This window comes from Chiloscyllium plagiosum, chromosome 27 (genome assembly GCF_004010195.1).
Source record: "Chiloscyllium plagiosum isolate BGI_BamShark_2017 chromosome 27, ASM401019v2, whole genome shotgun sequence".
In the NCBI taxonomy this organism is placed as follows: Eukaryota; Metazoa; Chordata; class Chondrichthyes; order Orectolobiformes; family Hemiscylliidae; genus Chiloscyllium; species Chiloscyllium plagiosum.
In genome coordinates, this window is record NC_057736.1 from 16,994,533 (window position 1) to 17,010,139 (window position 15,607).

Genomic DNA, 15,607 nt, shown 5'->3' on the forward strand with positions numbered 1-15,607 from the left:
GGGAGCAACGGATACAATAAATATATTAGTGGATGTGCAGATAAAACTTTGATGGATGTGGAACACTCAGTTGGGGTCAACTCCTTCAGCTGGAAGATCAACAAGTTTCGGACGGCCCAGAGAGTGTCCTTCACTGAGTTGATGATCCTCCAGGCACAGCTGATGTTCGTCTCGGTGTGCGTCCTGGGGAACAGGCCGTAGAGCATGGAATCCTGCGTCAACAGCGCTGCTCAGAACGAACCTCGACAAACACCACTTCATTCCTCTCCAGACTTCTTCTGCGTAGGCACATTCCAAAAGGTGTGTGACAGTCTCGTCCCCCCCGCAGCCGTTTCAAGGGCAGCGTGCGGTGCGGCTGAGAGTCTGGGCATGCATAAAGGATCTCACAGGCAGACCCCTTCTCACCACCAGCCAAGCCATGTTTTAGTGCTTGTTGGAAAGTTCTGGCGATGAGGCATTCTGCCAAGACAGTCTGCTCAGGGAACTGCTCGATAGGATCCGCCCTTTCCTTTTCCCGAAGGGTCTCAAGGACACTAGGTGCTGACCACTTCCTGATGGACTTGTGGTCAAAGGTGTTTTTCTTCATAAACTTCTCCACGAAGGACAGGTGATACGGAAAGATCCAACTACTCGGAGCGTTCCGCGGCAGCGAGGCCAGGCCCATCCTTTGCAACACTTGGGACAGGTAGAACCTCAGTACGTAGTGACACTTGGTGTTTGCGTACCGGAGATCTGTGCACAGCTTGATGCAGCCACACACAAAGATGGCCATCAGGGTGAGGGTGGCATTGGGTGTATTTTTTCCCCCCATTGCCCGGATCTTTGTACAGCGAGTCCCTTCGGACCCGGTCCATCTTTGACCTCCATATAAACTGGAAGATGGCCCGGGTGACTGCAGCGGCACAGGTTCTGGGAATAGGCCAGACTTGTGCCACGTATAATAGCAATGACAGTGCCTCACACCTGATGACCAGGTTTTTTCCCCATGGAGAGCGACCGTAGCTTCCATCTGCCCAGTTTCTGCCTCACTTTGCTGATACGCTCCTCCCAAGACTTGGCGCACCCCCCAGCCCCCCCAAACCAATGCTTTTCTTTTTATTTCAAAATATACTTTATTCATAGAAATAAATCTTTGGTACTTGTACAATTTGTCATGTCGTTCATAGATATATACATTGCTGTCTTAACATTACAAAGAACAGATTGAATTACTCGAATTTACAGTTATCCTATTTACAGTTCCCTTTATTAACCATCCAGTCTCTTATTATTTAGCTGTGGCTTCAGCAGAACCCACCTACTGAGTGAGTGCCCTGTTATATTATAGCAAATGAACCTTTTTTAATCCCAGTTTATGGGGTTACCGTTGTCCATTTGACTGTCCTGTCTCTGGGGAAGCTGTCTGCATCCCCATGGTGAGCACGAACTGCTGGACTCTCGCTGGGCTGAGGTAGCTATCCAGGCTCTCACTGTGGTCATTTACCTGCTCTGGAGTCATTGAGCCAAGGCAAGGGTCCGCACCGTCCAGTTCTGTGTCTGACAATGGGACTGTCAGAGGATCGCGCTCTCAAGTTGTCTGTGGTTGTGGGGCAGTGGGTACCCCCTGGTTCTCACTGGGTGGAAGGTGGACTTCAGGGGGTCCATTGTTTCCTGGTTGGGAGGAAATTCCCTCCTCTTTATCTACGGCGCTCTGTCTCTTCTTCTGGTGGTGACGACATCTTGGCCGGATTTTCTCTTCCTGTTTTTAACAGGTATCCACTCCTCTGCCTGCTCGATTACCTTCTCCTCCATTGCTTCCATCTGCCCAGCTAGAGCTAGGATCAGCTGCTGTGTCTCTCCGCTGGTTGCCACCTCTTCCACTCCGGCCTGGTCTTCTTTCTGGGTGCCACCAGACTCTGTTTCCCTGCTGTCTGGGTGCACATTACTGGTCTTTGGGGAGGTTGCAGTTCTTTTCTTCCTGACAGTCCTTAGACAGGTGACCCTCCCGTTTGCAGTTCCTGCAGATGGTCACCTTGCAGTCCGCCGCCATGTGTCCCGACTTCCCGCAGGTTCGGCACACTTTCGGCTGCCCTGCATATGTCAGGTAGCCTCTGTTCCCTCCAATTGCGAAGCTCGAGGGTGGGTGGAGAATGTTCCCATCGACCCTCAGAGTCACCCTGATCTGCCGCTTACTGATCCAGATCCCAAAGGGGTAGATCACATCGGTGGCTTCTCCCTCAACTTGGACATACCTTCCCAGGAAGGTCAGGACATCAGCCACTGGAACATAGGGGTTCTACACATGGATTGTAACAACCCGATTCCTCTGTGCAGGAAGCACACACAATGGGGCTGCCGACAAGATGCCAACAGCGGCTCCCCTTCCTTCTCCTTGAAGACCTTCAGGAGCTGTTCGCACTGCTTCACACTCCTGAAGGTCACATCAAAGTAGCCTGCCCCCGGGGAAATCCTGCAGGCAGTACACGTCCGCTGCAGCAAACCCACAGCATCCCAGCAGTACCTTCTTAATAAACAGGATGCGATCCACCGGTGTACGACCCTCTACCTTCTTCACAGTCACCCGGACTGTGTTGTGAACCCCCTGCCCAGGGCTGGGGGCAACTGTTGAGGCCATAGCTCTGAGGTTGGCTGGTCCCTGAATTGGCGTTAGGCCGAAGCCAGCATGAAGACCCACCAATAGCAGGTCAGCACAACCAAGCGATCCTCCAACGTCCAATCACGATCCAGCGATGATCTCCACTAGCTCTGATGACTCGCAACTCGACCCCTGTCCTGATAAGAACAGACACTTGATCTTAGCCCCCTGAACCAATGCTTGGCTCCCTGCCTTTCCTTAGCTATGTGAAAGTAATCAAAAGTCACCATTGTCCCAGAGGACCATAGGGCTACTCTCTCACCACAAACAGATGGATTGTGGTGAGTTTGGCTCGAGGGTCACCACACCTCAGGTGAGGGGAGAGATTGAGAATCACAGAATCCCTACAATGTGGAAGCAGGTCATTTGGTCCATCGAGTCCACACCGACCTCCGAACAGCAACCTATCCAGACTGACATCCTCTACCCTATCCCTGTAACCCTGCACTTTCCACAGCTAATCAACCTCATCTGCATATCACTGGTCACAATGAGCAATTTAGCATGTCCAATCCACCTAACATGCACATCTTTGGATTGTGGGAGAAAATCCATCGAGACCCAGGGAGAATGTGTAAATTCCATGCAGACACCAGAGGGGTCAAATCAAACCTGAGTCTCTAGCGCTGTGAGGCAGCAGTGCTAACCACTGAGCCACCGTGCTGAGATGGAGTAATCTCAGCTTTCATTATAACCTCAGCTAATGTGGGAATTGAGCCCATGGTGTTGACATCACCCTGCATTGCCAACTGACCACCCAGTCAATTGAACTAAAACTTACAATCCTGAGCATATTAGGTTGGCTGAGTGAAATCACCCAGGATCTACGGTGCTGCACATCGGATAACCGTTTGAAAAGGAAGACGTTATTGGTTCTGCAGTTGTTACGACAGCTCTGACTTGAATTCTGATGTCTACCTGCAGCATGCCTGGACAGTGAGTGCGCCCCCTACAGTTACACAAACGTACACTCCTCAGCCAACTTCCTCACCTGACCCTAAGCACTCTAGTTACAGTCCCGCTTGGAGAAATGCAATTTGTTGTTGAAATGTGAGAAATTTTCCTTGCTTGGGCAGACCGTACAAACACAAGTCAAATGAGCAACAGCACGTAAAACTAATTTATCTAATACTAAAAATCACAACACCAGGTTATAGTCCAACAGGTTTATTTGGAAGCACTAGCTGTCGGACCTGGTGTTGTGTGATTTTATTAACTTCGTCCACCCCAGTATCTCCAAATCATTATCTAATGCTATGAGTTTGGGATTAAATTTCACATTAACAACCCACGTTGGTGAAATAAAAATGCTACTTTGGAACACGCTTATCGGTAAGATTTCAATTTTCAGGAGAATTTGTGATATTTGCACAGCTCGCCCCTTTCTTTGCTTTACAATTGTTTCCAAGTTTGCCCCCGAGTTTCCCATTTGCACACGGAGAGACGGGTTCAGCAGTTCCACACGGTCCGAAACTCTTGATAAAAAGATGTCAGAGCACACGTCCCAGGTCTCCTGATCACTTTAAACCCCCCGCAGGGGAACTTTGCAGCTTTGTACTCAAGGTTTCCAGCTCTGGGAACAGTCCCAAGTGGGATTGGGAACTTGCCCCAAACTACGAGATCTCGCCTTTATTTTTCAAGTTGGAAAAACGATGGATGAAATACCTGAAACGTCTCCGCTTCTGAAGAACTCGCTGGCCCCGGGGAGCAGCCGATCCGCCGGGTAAGTGACAGTCAAACATTCGCCCGCCTTCAACATCATCTCTTTGCCTTTCGTCCCGGGTTGCCGTGGAATTCAAAAACTCCTCGGACATCTGGTGTTTGGGTGTGTGTTAGAATTCCGTGTTCCCGGGGCTGGTCACTAACTGGGCGAAAACTGCATTCTCAGTGTTGCCCAATAAGGGAGGCGAAAGCGAACCTCCTGAATAGAAGTAAAATACCGCGAATGGTGGAGATTTGAAATTTAAAAAAACCCAGCGAGTACTGGAGAGGCCGACAGAATTCACGGCTCGAGTCCCGTGACTTTGCAGAACTGCCATACCTACTGAATTTGTCCAGCACTTTATTCCCCATTGGGATGGCGCGTGTTATTTGAAAATGGTTATTAGGTAAGAGTCAAATTTGTGATGCCCATTGCAGTTCGATAGCTTCCTGCTCGGAGACATTGAAGAGCCACATAAAGGAAATTGAACAAACCAGTAACGGGGAATGAAAGCAGCAAGAAAGAAAATTGGGCAAACAGCATGGTGGGGAGTACAGGGAAATACAGGTGAAAGGAAGTAAAGAAGTAAAGCTAGGACAATACCAAGCTGTACTTTTAAAAGCTAGTAATTGGAGAAGTGAGGGAAAAGGCTTACATTTATATAGTGCCTTGCATGATAGCACGAGGTCCTGCTGAACTGACTGCCATGTTTCTTACATCACAGCAATGCAGATAAGCAAGATCCCACTAGCAACAAATGTGGTAATGATTGAACAATCTATTTTTGTGATATTCCTGGATTTGAACAGCAGCCTGATGTCGTTCCAGCAATGTGTCTTTGCTGAATTTACAGGGGCTTGTTGACACAGAGCACCCTCTGCTCTGATGCTGACCCACAAGCAAACAGGACAACAGCTTTCTAGGATAGGGGCTAATAATGTTTGTCCCCATCCAGGCAGTGGAACTTGGTGTCTGTGATCTCAGCTTTCCCTGTTATTGGACAAACACTGTCAAGACTGTGCGATAGTGTATGGCAATCACCTCACATTAAAATAATCTAGACATTGGCATTTCAGTAATATAATATTGGTGGTAAAGCAGTTGAAGATATTGAGTGGTCATGACAGTGCAATGTTAAAGTATTTTTTTATTGAAATATTGCTTCTGGCAGCAGGAAGAACTCTTCTCTGCTTTGAATTAGTGCAATGAGATCTATTGTGTTCATCCAAATGCCCAGGCTGAGCCTTGGTGTAATGTCTCATGCAGAACAACACCTCTGACAATGCACTGGAGTGTTAGTCAAGATTTTGTTCCCAAATTTTGAGTTAGGCTTGAACCCACACCCTTAACCCCACTGATAGTGGCCCCTGAGCCAAGATTTAGAAATTAAAGTTTTGAGAATGTTGAGATCAACAGAATGAATCAGTGAAAATTTCAACACCATGCAGGTAAAGAACAGGGTTGATCATTCACCTTTGGGTGATCAACTGGCAGAATGTGCTGTTTGTTTGGCAATATAGGTAGCCTGATGTTAGACTTAAGTCTGTCTGGCAAATTGCAGGGCATCCCCAGTGCCATGGGGAATGAAAGCAGCAAGGTGGGCTGTCTCAAGAAAATTAGTTAGACATTTGTTTTGAGTTTTATTTAATGCAACCAACTCCAACCTAAACTGGCAATGGGGATCTGATTTACATCTTGGGGCATAATATTGAAAATGCCAGAAGTTTGAGGCAAGCAGTACTTTGAGAGTGATAAACTGGGTATTAGAACCCTTTCAAAATGAAGAGTGAAATCAGGAACAGTAGATTGCCTCAGCAGGCCATATTTGCAAAATTTATCAGTATTGGAATCAGGCTTTTTAAGTAAGGTTTGGAGTAATGCGGGGAAACAAGATATTGGATTAAAATGTTGGAACTGATAGAGTATACTTAAGAGAGAAATCAGGAGGGCAAAAAGGGGACATGAGATAGCTTTGGCAAATAGAATTTAAGAGATTCAAAGGGTTTTTACAAATATTTTAAGGACAAAAGGGAGAATGTTAATTTCAGCTCATATTATATTTGGTCTAATTCATACTGATTTCATGAAACTAACCTGTGTGGGTCAGATGATCCCTGTGAGGAGAAAGTGAGGTCTGCAGATGCTGGAGATCAGAGCTGAAAATGTGTTGCTGGAACAGCGCAGCAGGAAGAAGCCCTGAAGAAGGGCTTATGCCCGAAACGTCGATTCTCCTGTTCCCTGGATGCTGCCTGACCTGCTGCGCTGTTCCAGCAACACATTTTCAGCAGATGATCCCTGTGGCCATTTTGTGTTAGTGTTTTGAGTTCCTTTTTTTAGAAGATGTTTCCTTCCATGTAAGTTCCAGGTGTCAGATCAGTGGAAATTTAGATTAGATTACTTAGTGTGGAAATATGCCCTTCGGCCAATTAGTCCACACTGACCTTCCGAAAAGCAACCCACCCACACTCCCTGACATTTACCCCTTCACCTAACACTACAGACAGTTTAACATGGCCAATTCACCTAACCTGCACATTTTTGGACTGTGGGAGGAAACTCACGCAGACACGGGGAAAATGTGCAAACTCCACACAGAAAGTTGCCTGAGACGGGAATTGAACCCAGGTCTCTGCTGTTGTGAGGCAGCAGTGCTAACCACTGTGCCATCGTGCCACCCAATTGATGATCAATAGTTTGTACTTTATAACATGATGACACCATTGATTAAATTTAGTTTCCATCAGCTACCATGTGGGGTGATTTGAACTTGGAGCATTAGTCTGGCTCTCTGGATTACTAGTACAGTGATGTTACTACTATATTGCCATTTCCCTTCATTATATTTATAGGTTTTGTTTTCCTCTTTGGTTTATAGCACTTCCCTGGAGCACCATGAAACCTTTTCAACCAAATTACATGGCAGTCTGAAACGTATGGACCCTGTCCTAGAACAACTGGAGCCTGGGCATTGCCATTCCAGCCAATCCTCTGGAGATCATAAGGAAGTGGATAAAGAGAATGCCCGTAGGAGGCTATATCTAGCTTCTGCTGTTTGCTTGATCTTTATAATTAGTGAAGTAATAGGTAAAGAAGGAAACAACAACTTTTTATTATCATGGATATTTAACATCCTCAGCATACTTTATTGATAATTTTTGAAGTGGGGCTACTGTGGTAATGTGGGAAATGCAGCTGACAGCAAGCTCGCACAAACAGCTATTTGATAATTGCCAGATGGTATTGGTTGAGATATGAATATTGACCAGAACAGTAGCCATAATTAACCCTTGCTCTTTCAATAGTACTGCATGAAATAACTTCACAGAGGCTGGTATCCCATCACCAAGTCATCCTTTGTTTATATGTACATAGCACTTGACACTTGTCTGGCTTCCTCAGAGCCAGCTCTGAGTGAACAGGATGTCTGACTCTCCTGTTTATATCTGTCAGCCAGGGCTTCTTGATTGGGGCAGTTAGCTGAGTCCATTTAGGGAACTTATGTTCTATGAGATCTACCTGGCTAGCTTCATTACAATCACTACACTGTGTAATCTTTTTACTTTCACTGATGTAATATACATCAGTTTAACGTTGTATCTGAAAAACAGCACTTATGTTAGTGTAGCACACTCAGTATTGCATTAAGAATATTAGCCTAGATCAGTGTCCTTGTGCCTGGAATGTGAAATTAATCCAGGACCTTCTAACTTGGGTGAGGGTATTATCCTCTGAGCTGCGGCTACTTTTCTACAAAAGAATGGAAAGATATTTTTGTCGCTGTACATCCAAACATTTCAATTCTATGTTTGATTTGAAACTAGTGTTAATTGGGTTCTGTTAAGGAGAATACTTAAACCAATACATTTTTGAAAATAAATTCCTTAAACCAATTCAAATTTGAATCGGAAATTCCTGGCATTGACGTTGCTGAGTCGACCATGCCCATGGTTGAACTGTCATTGCAATCAGCCTTGGTGTATTTGGGAAGGATAATTTGAAATCATCCACAGTTTTCACTCTTCACCATTTCTAATGGCAAAGTGCATATGTACAGATCAACTAGCCCATTAAAACTTCTTAATCCCTAAAGCGTGGTTACTTATGGTACATTGGTGTCAGAATTATGTCCAGAAATGGGAACCTTCTTCAGAAGAGATGGGGAGAAAATTAAAATGGAGTAGGGGTATTGTGCAATGGTATTGTGGTAGCTACTCAGGATGTTGGAATAAATAGGGATGATATTGAAATCCTTCGTTCTGATCCTTGCCAACCATTTATCTTTCTTATTCAGGGGGATACTTGGCGCAGAGTCTGGCTATCATGACCGATGCTGCTCATCTCTTGACGGACTTTGCCACCATGCTTGTCAGCTTGTTTTCACTGTGGATTTCTTCTCGGCCTGCAACTAAAACCATGAACTTTGGCTGGCATCGCTCAGGTGAGACCAGACTGGGTATTTATACATAGACGTGGTGAGAGATCGCTCATCAGTGTGAGTGATTGTATGTTTCTTTTGTTTACATTTATTTGAGCAAATCAGCTTTTAATACAATCCACTCTGTGCTTTTCCTTTTCAAAGATATCCATGATTCCTGGGGTGCGAATTGCTTAAGAAATTGCAAAGTGACATATTGTGAATCCTGGAAACATGGGAAACCCTTTGTCTGAAAGGGTCATATAGTCATAGAGATTTACAGCATGGAAACAGACCCTTCGGTCCAACCCATCCATGCCGACCAGATATCCCAACCCAACATAGTCCCATATAGCATTTGTGAAGACAGAAACAAACATTCAGGTTGACGGTCATTTGTCAGAACTGGAAGTTGTTAGAAATGTCACAATTTTTAGGTAAGGGCAAAAAAGGGTAAGGTGACGAGGACAAAGGTAGAAAAGGATGAATAGAAAGTTCTGTCATAGCGGATATTAAACAACAAAAAGAGATGGTGGTGTAGAGCAAAAGGGGATTAATCAAGGCATAGATAAAGAAATAGGAGATTGATTGATTATAGAGAAACTATTAATGGTGAATCCTGAGGTAACTGAGGTTCATTTTGAGTGCTATGAATTATCTGCCATTTTCTGTGTCAAATCCCATTTGATTTGAAATATCTTTGTTGTTTTTATTCTTCCTGCTGAAGTTAATTATGAAGACTAGCTTTGCTTGGGGAGGTTTTACATGGTATTTGTGAGGGTGAGGGACAGCATTGTGGGTTTATTAATGAAAACTGAGCCAAACCGCCAACATGTATGTGTCTGAGACTATGGGAATGACTATCTGTCACTGGCATCTTTTTTCCTTTTCTGTAGCCAGTAGACCTCAATGTCATATCTGCAGCATTGCAGAGGTTCCTCATTATGCAACATCCTAAAGGTTTGTTTTGCAGAATTTCTCCTTTATCTAAAACATGTGTCCCAACTGTAGCCTTGTGGCTTTCTAGTCTTGATATCATTGTCCATTTGCAATCAGCTTGACTTTCTAGCTTGCTGCAGACAATGACAGATGCTTATGCAGCTGAAGTCTAGGTCTGATAACAATATTTAAATTAGACAGGGTGGATGCGCAAATGATCTTTCTCTTGGCTGGGGGTGAGGGTGGGCTGATGTACAACCAGAGGGGAACAGCTCTCAGAATAAGGGACTAGCTGTTTAGGATTGAGATGAGGAACTTCCTTACCCAGAGAATAGTGAATCTTTGGAAATGCTGTATCCCCAGAGGATAGCAGAATATCAGTCATTGAGTTTGTTCAAGAATTGATTTCAAACAGTAATGACATCAAAGGATATATAAAGGCAAGGGTGTAGTGGCATTCTCACTAGACTATTAATCTAGAAATCCAGGTAATGTTCTGGGTTCAAATCCCACCATGACAGATGATGCAATCTGAATTCAATAAAAGCAAATCTGGAATTAAGAGTCTAATGGTGACCATGAAACTATTATTGATTGTTTCAGAAAAACCCATCTGGTTCACTAATGTCCTTTATGGAAGGAAACAGCCATCCTTACATAGTCTGGCCTACGTATGACTTCAGGCCCACAGCAATGTGGTTTACTTAAAACTACCCTCTAGCAACTTAGGGGTGGACAATACATATTGCCCGAGCCAGTGATACCCACCATCCCATGAATAAGTGAGAAGTTGCGTTGAGGTAGATGATCAGCGATTGTGTGGAATGGCACAGCAAGTTTGAGGTGCTGAATGCTCTTGCTCATATGTTTCTATGAATACCATGAAACCACAGCAATTCCATACATAAGTTATTGTGACAACCTGACCCTCAGCTTTCCAAGATATGCTGGCAAGTTATTTCAATCTAGTTACTGGAAGGCTTTTGTTAAATCTGAGATTTTTGTACTTGCTTACATTCTATTTAGTTGAGACCGGAATCGCTATCTGCTAGTATAGTAAATTAGGATTTACCTGTGCATGTTCTGCCCAATTATTTTATACAAATGACCTCTCTTCTTTTTGGTGTCCTGAAGAGATTCTAGGAGCTCTGGTCTCTGTGTTTTCCATCTGGGTGGTGACAGGTGTACTTGTCTATCTGGCGATTGAGCGACTCATTTCTGGGCAGTACGACATTAAAGGTGGTGCCATGGTGATCACCTCAGGAGGTGCTGTCGCAGTAAATATTTTGTGAGTATCCTCTTATGTAAGTAGCATTTTGTTACTTTTTATTTGGCCTTTCTCCGCTCCTGTCAGGAAAGCCCTGACTCTTGGCAGGATGTAGTCTCGATGAACACTAGCCACCATTCAGCAACTTGTTTAATTGTCCACTTTTTTTGTCATTGTCTAAATGCATTTCTTTCTGCCTGTTACTTCAGGCATCACTGATTACCATCAGGATGAAGACATGACTGGGTAATAGATGTTGATGCAGTGGTAACATTATTGGACTAGTAATCCAAATGTGCTGGCCAGTGCTCTGGGAGATATGGGTTCAAATTAAATTTGTTTAATTAACAAATCTGGAATATGAATCCTGTCTTGAGAATGTTGACCATAATAACTATTGCTGAGGATAAGAAGACTTCCATTTGTACCTGGTTTGATTTGCACGTGAATCCAGACCCACAACAATGTAATTTTTTCTAACCTACCCTCTGAAATGGCCTCGCAAACCACTTCATTTGAATCAATGAGGAATGGGCAATACATGCCGGGAAAATTTGAAGCTGGATTTGTGATTTTTACTAGGAGTTACTGGGTAGAGATTAGGAACAGTAATACAACAGATAATTTGCCAATCTTGCTGAGGCCAGGGATATTGAGAACAATTCCATCATTTCCGTTGTCACAGAAGTTAAGAGCTATTGGCAGATTCCGATACTTGGCACTATCCTATTAGTCACTATCATGCAACACTTTAAAGGAATCGCCTTGGGAACATGAGAAATGTTGGACCAGAAAGACTTTGATTGAGCTTTTCTTCTACAGTTTCAAGAATACAATGATACAGAGTTGTTGATAAATCATAACAATTAATCTCAGTGAGTCCACAGCAGACCCAAAGAGATGTTATACTGTGAAGTTCTTCAACATCCTACTTCATCAGTCAATCACTGTTGAATTGCTAAATGGAATGGTTGGATAATATTGGGGAACCATTTGATTTCAGGTTGAACTTTACCTTCTCCTACCCTCTGCTGTATTAGTGATACCCGTTGCACTATTCTATAGGAAGTTGTCAACATGCTTCTTGGTATCTGCTCTGGTCAACGTGAGTTTCAACAGATCTCTGGATTTGACTTCATCATTACAGAAAACCCTTGGGTTGGGGATGAGTATGTGTGTATGTTTGGGGCTGGGGAAATTGGGGTGGGGGGGGGGTGGTGTTCATGCAAAACTCTAGCCTTGATCAGCGGCAGGTCACAGATTCATACATCTACCATGAAGAAGGACAAGGGTAGCAGACATAGGAACACCACGACCTGTCAGACCCCCTCCAAGCCACACATCATTGTGACTTGGAACTATTTTGCTGTTCTTTCATTGTAGCTAGTCAAATTTCTGGAGTTCCCTTCCTAACAGCGCTTTGGATGTGTACCTTCATTTGATAAACTGTAACGTTTCAAGAAGGTGACTCACCACCATCATCTTAAGGGCAGTTAGGGATGGTTAATAAATGCTCACCTTGTCAGCAATGCTCACCTTTTATGAATGAATATTTTTAAAAGCTATACATCTATCCTGGAGTAAACATCGGGAGGGATCACTTGTAACAATCAAGATTGGAAACCCTGCCTGATCTTTTATAAAATGCCCTCCCATTTTATTCCAGTTGTATTGAAAACAACTGTAGTAAATGTATTCTCCCAGCTCAGATGTCAACAAAATCACAACATGAACAAACTTTTGGTGCTGTCTGTATGTGGAACTCAGTACAGTACTTGGCTATCATCCAACCTTATCACATGAAATTTTGTGTATATACTGAAACTTAAGTCTCTGCTACACACCCAATTATAAATTATCTTTTTTGCCTGTTCCTAACACTACCTCCCCCACAGAATGGGCATCATTCTTCATCAGTCTGGTCACAACCACAGTCCTGGCAGCACAGGAGAGGTCAGATCACATGATATCGAATCCAATGCCAATAGCCACATGAACCCCAGTGTACGAGCTGCCTTCATCCACGTTGTAGGAGACCTGTTACAAAGCATCAGTGTCCTAATTGCTGCCTATATCATCTACTTCAAGGTACAGGAACAGTCTTTCAGTAACATGGCTTTTAAAGGGAATACATCTAATTTTGTAAATGGGCATTTTGGGGGGGGGCATGTTGTAGAATGAGTTTTTTTGGATCTTCATCTTGGCACAGGCTATACTTCTAAGCTACTTTTGAACAGCATTTATTCATGGGCTGTAAGGAGGGTAAGGATACAGGGTGACATATCCTGCACTCAATAGGTTCCAGCCTAGCAGAGTATGAGTGTGTGATACTGAGGTTACAGTTCCATCACAGCTTACTTCTGAGGCTCATCTATAAGGTCATTAAATCCTATTTCTACATGTTACCAAATATGAATGCATTTCTTTAGGTTTTGTTCCTGCCCCGATTGTTCCCCCTACTCAAATAGCTTTTTAACCCATGTTCAATACTTTAGGAATGATAACTGAAAATGTTCAAAAAAATGGAGTAATAGACAAGTTTTACACTCCTGTTTTTTTTCCTCCAGATGGCTATTAGTAGTCTTGAGATGACTAACCTTTAATTCCTGGAAAACTATGGACAATCATTGGAGGATTGTTAGGGGTGGGAGAGAGAGAGTCTTAGTAAAGTGTCCCAAGGTGCTTTAGGAGTGACTTTCAACAAATTTGGCACTGAGTTGTATTTGAAGAGATGGTCAAGGACATGGAATTTAAAAAAGCAGAAGAAAGATGAGGTTTAGGGAAAGAATTCCAGACCTTGGTGCTTAGACAGCTGAATATGCAACTGCCAATTGTATGGTGAAGGAATTTGAGCATGTGTCACACTGTATTCTTTGTTGCATTTTACTGCAATTAGCTCTTAAAATATTGAGATTTACTTCATGCTTAAGCTATGTACTTGGATTGATAATATTCCTGTTCATACAGGAACCAAGGAATCAGAGATCCCTGAAAAGAACACAATTGATTTTCTGTTAAACTTCATAATCTCTGAGTGTGAAGGGATATTTAAACATTTGCTCACTGCATTGGAATAAGTTTTTTTTGTTTCATTTGTATTTAGCCTGAATATAAAATAGTGGATCCAATCTGCACTTTCCTCTTTTCCATTCTTGTTCTGGGGGCCACCATCTCCATTCTGAGGGACGTTCTCTGCATATTAATGGAAGGCAAGTAATTAACTGTGGGGAGAGCTGACTTTAAGGTACAAGAATGGACCTGGGACACTTAGACTAGAACAAAATGTTGATAAGATAAACTTGAAGCAGAACACTATTCTACCTTCAAAGAGGAAAGGGTTTGGGTACAATTCAATGTATGTTCTCTTTGAAAGAGAGGGCAAACAAATCCAGAGCTCTCTGGATGGAATAAAAAGGTAAAAATTAAAATAAAGAAGTAAAAGTATGCTTATGACAAGTGTCCAGTTGAAAATGCAATTGAGAATAAAAAAAATACAGGTATTCAGTGGATAAGTGAAAAGCATTAGAGAAGTGAAGCGTCATTTTTGAGAAAACATTTGGAAGTCTGGTAAAGAGCAGTTAAGAAAATACTCAGCATCCTCAGCTTTGCAAATGCATCTTGCAGTACAAGAGCAAGGTGGTCATGCTGAATTTTTGCAAGACAGTTGTTAGGCATTGTGCATTGTGTACATTTTGAGTGCTATACTATAGGAAGAATATCAGTGCATTGCAGAAAAGATTTACATAAATGTTTCTAGGAATGAGAAACTTCAGTAAGGGATAAAATTGGTGAATTTGGGGTTCGAGAGAAGAAGGCAACGAGATCTAATAGATGATTTTAAAATCATGAAGGAATCTGGATAGACAGTGTAATGGGAAACTGTGTAAGAGGATTGAGGCAAAGGTGGCATAGATTTAAAGTGAATTGCAAATTGTAGAAATTGTCATGTGAAAAATATTCTCTCTTTTGGTGAGTGGTTTATGTCTGGAATTCACTGCTTGGAGATGTGGTGAGGGTAGAGTCAATTGAGACATTCAAAAGGACATTAGATGCTTAAATGAATAGAAACAACATGCAAGGGTATAGCGAATGGCATTAAGTTATAATGATCATTTGATAGTGGCTGCAGACATGATGGGCTGAATTGTCTTGGCGAAGTTCAGTGATTTAACATTTTCATCTGCTGAGAAAACTTAAATGAAGGTGCAGAATGCCACAGTGAAGAAAGCATGGGAACATATGAAGCAAAAGAAGAATGGTCTTGCTTAGCTTTCTGAAGCCTTTGAATTTGGAAAGGTGTGAAGAGTAAGTGAGTTGACAAATTGGTGATGGTGGAGGAAAGAATCAGTTTCTATAGGAAATTATATTGTCAGTTTGAGTTCAATGGAAAGAGGTAGAATAAGAACTATGAAGAAATATTTAAAGCAGTGGGAGGCCATATAAATGTTTTCTAAGACATGTGTTTATGCAGCAATTAGAAATATGGTGTGCACAGAACAAAAATTTATACCAAGCAAAGTTCTCTTTAAGATGCACAGCTGTGCTGTCACTTGAAATCTGAAAGGGATTGCACAATAAAACAAGCCTGTTGTGTATAGAAAAAAGTAGGTGAGATGGTAGCATTGATTTTGAAGAGTTATAAGGAAGGTG

The 15,607-nt window shown here is 42.9% G+C and overlaps 1 protein-coding gene across 4 annotated transcripts in view; it reads left to right on the top strand.

Moving 5' to 3' along the window:
• Nucleotides 1-3,597: 3,597 nt before the first annotated feature.
• Nucleotides 3,598-15,607, top strand: part of LOC122563600 (zinc transporter 2-like) — a 13,765-nt gene continuing 1,755 nt past the window's right edge. Inside the window, exons 1-7 of one of the 4 annotated variants that reach the window (XM_043717531.1) lie at nucleotides 3,598-3,967; nucleotides 4,277-4,358; nucleotides 7,213-7,361; nucleotides 8,629-8,775; nucleotides 10,825-10,978; nucleotides 12,853-13,045; nucleotides 14,061-14,166. In XM_043717531.1, coding sequence (XP_043573466.1) covers nucleotides 3,892-3,967; nucleotides 4,277-4,358; nucleotides 7,213-7,361; nucleotides 8,629-8,775; nucleotides 10,825-10,978; nucleotides 12,853-13,045; nucleotides 14,061-14,166 — 907 coding nt within the window. In that variant the 5' untranslated portion in view covers nucleotides 3,598-3,891. Of the gene's footprint in view, nucleotides 3,968-4,276; nucleotides 4,359-4,406; nucleotides 4,744-5,075; nucleotides 5,100-7,212; nucleotides 7,422-8,628; nucleotides 8,776-10,824; nucleotides 10,979-12,852; nucleotides 13,046-14,060; nucleotides 14,167-15,607 lie in introns of those variants that run through there. The other 3 variants (XM_043717530.1, XM_043717532.1, XM_043717533.1) reach the window with 3 other exon arrangements.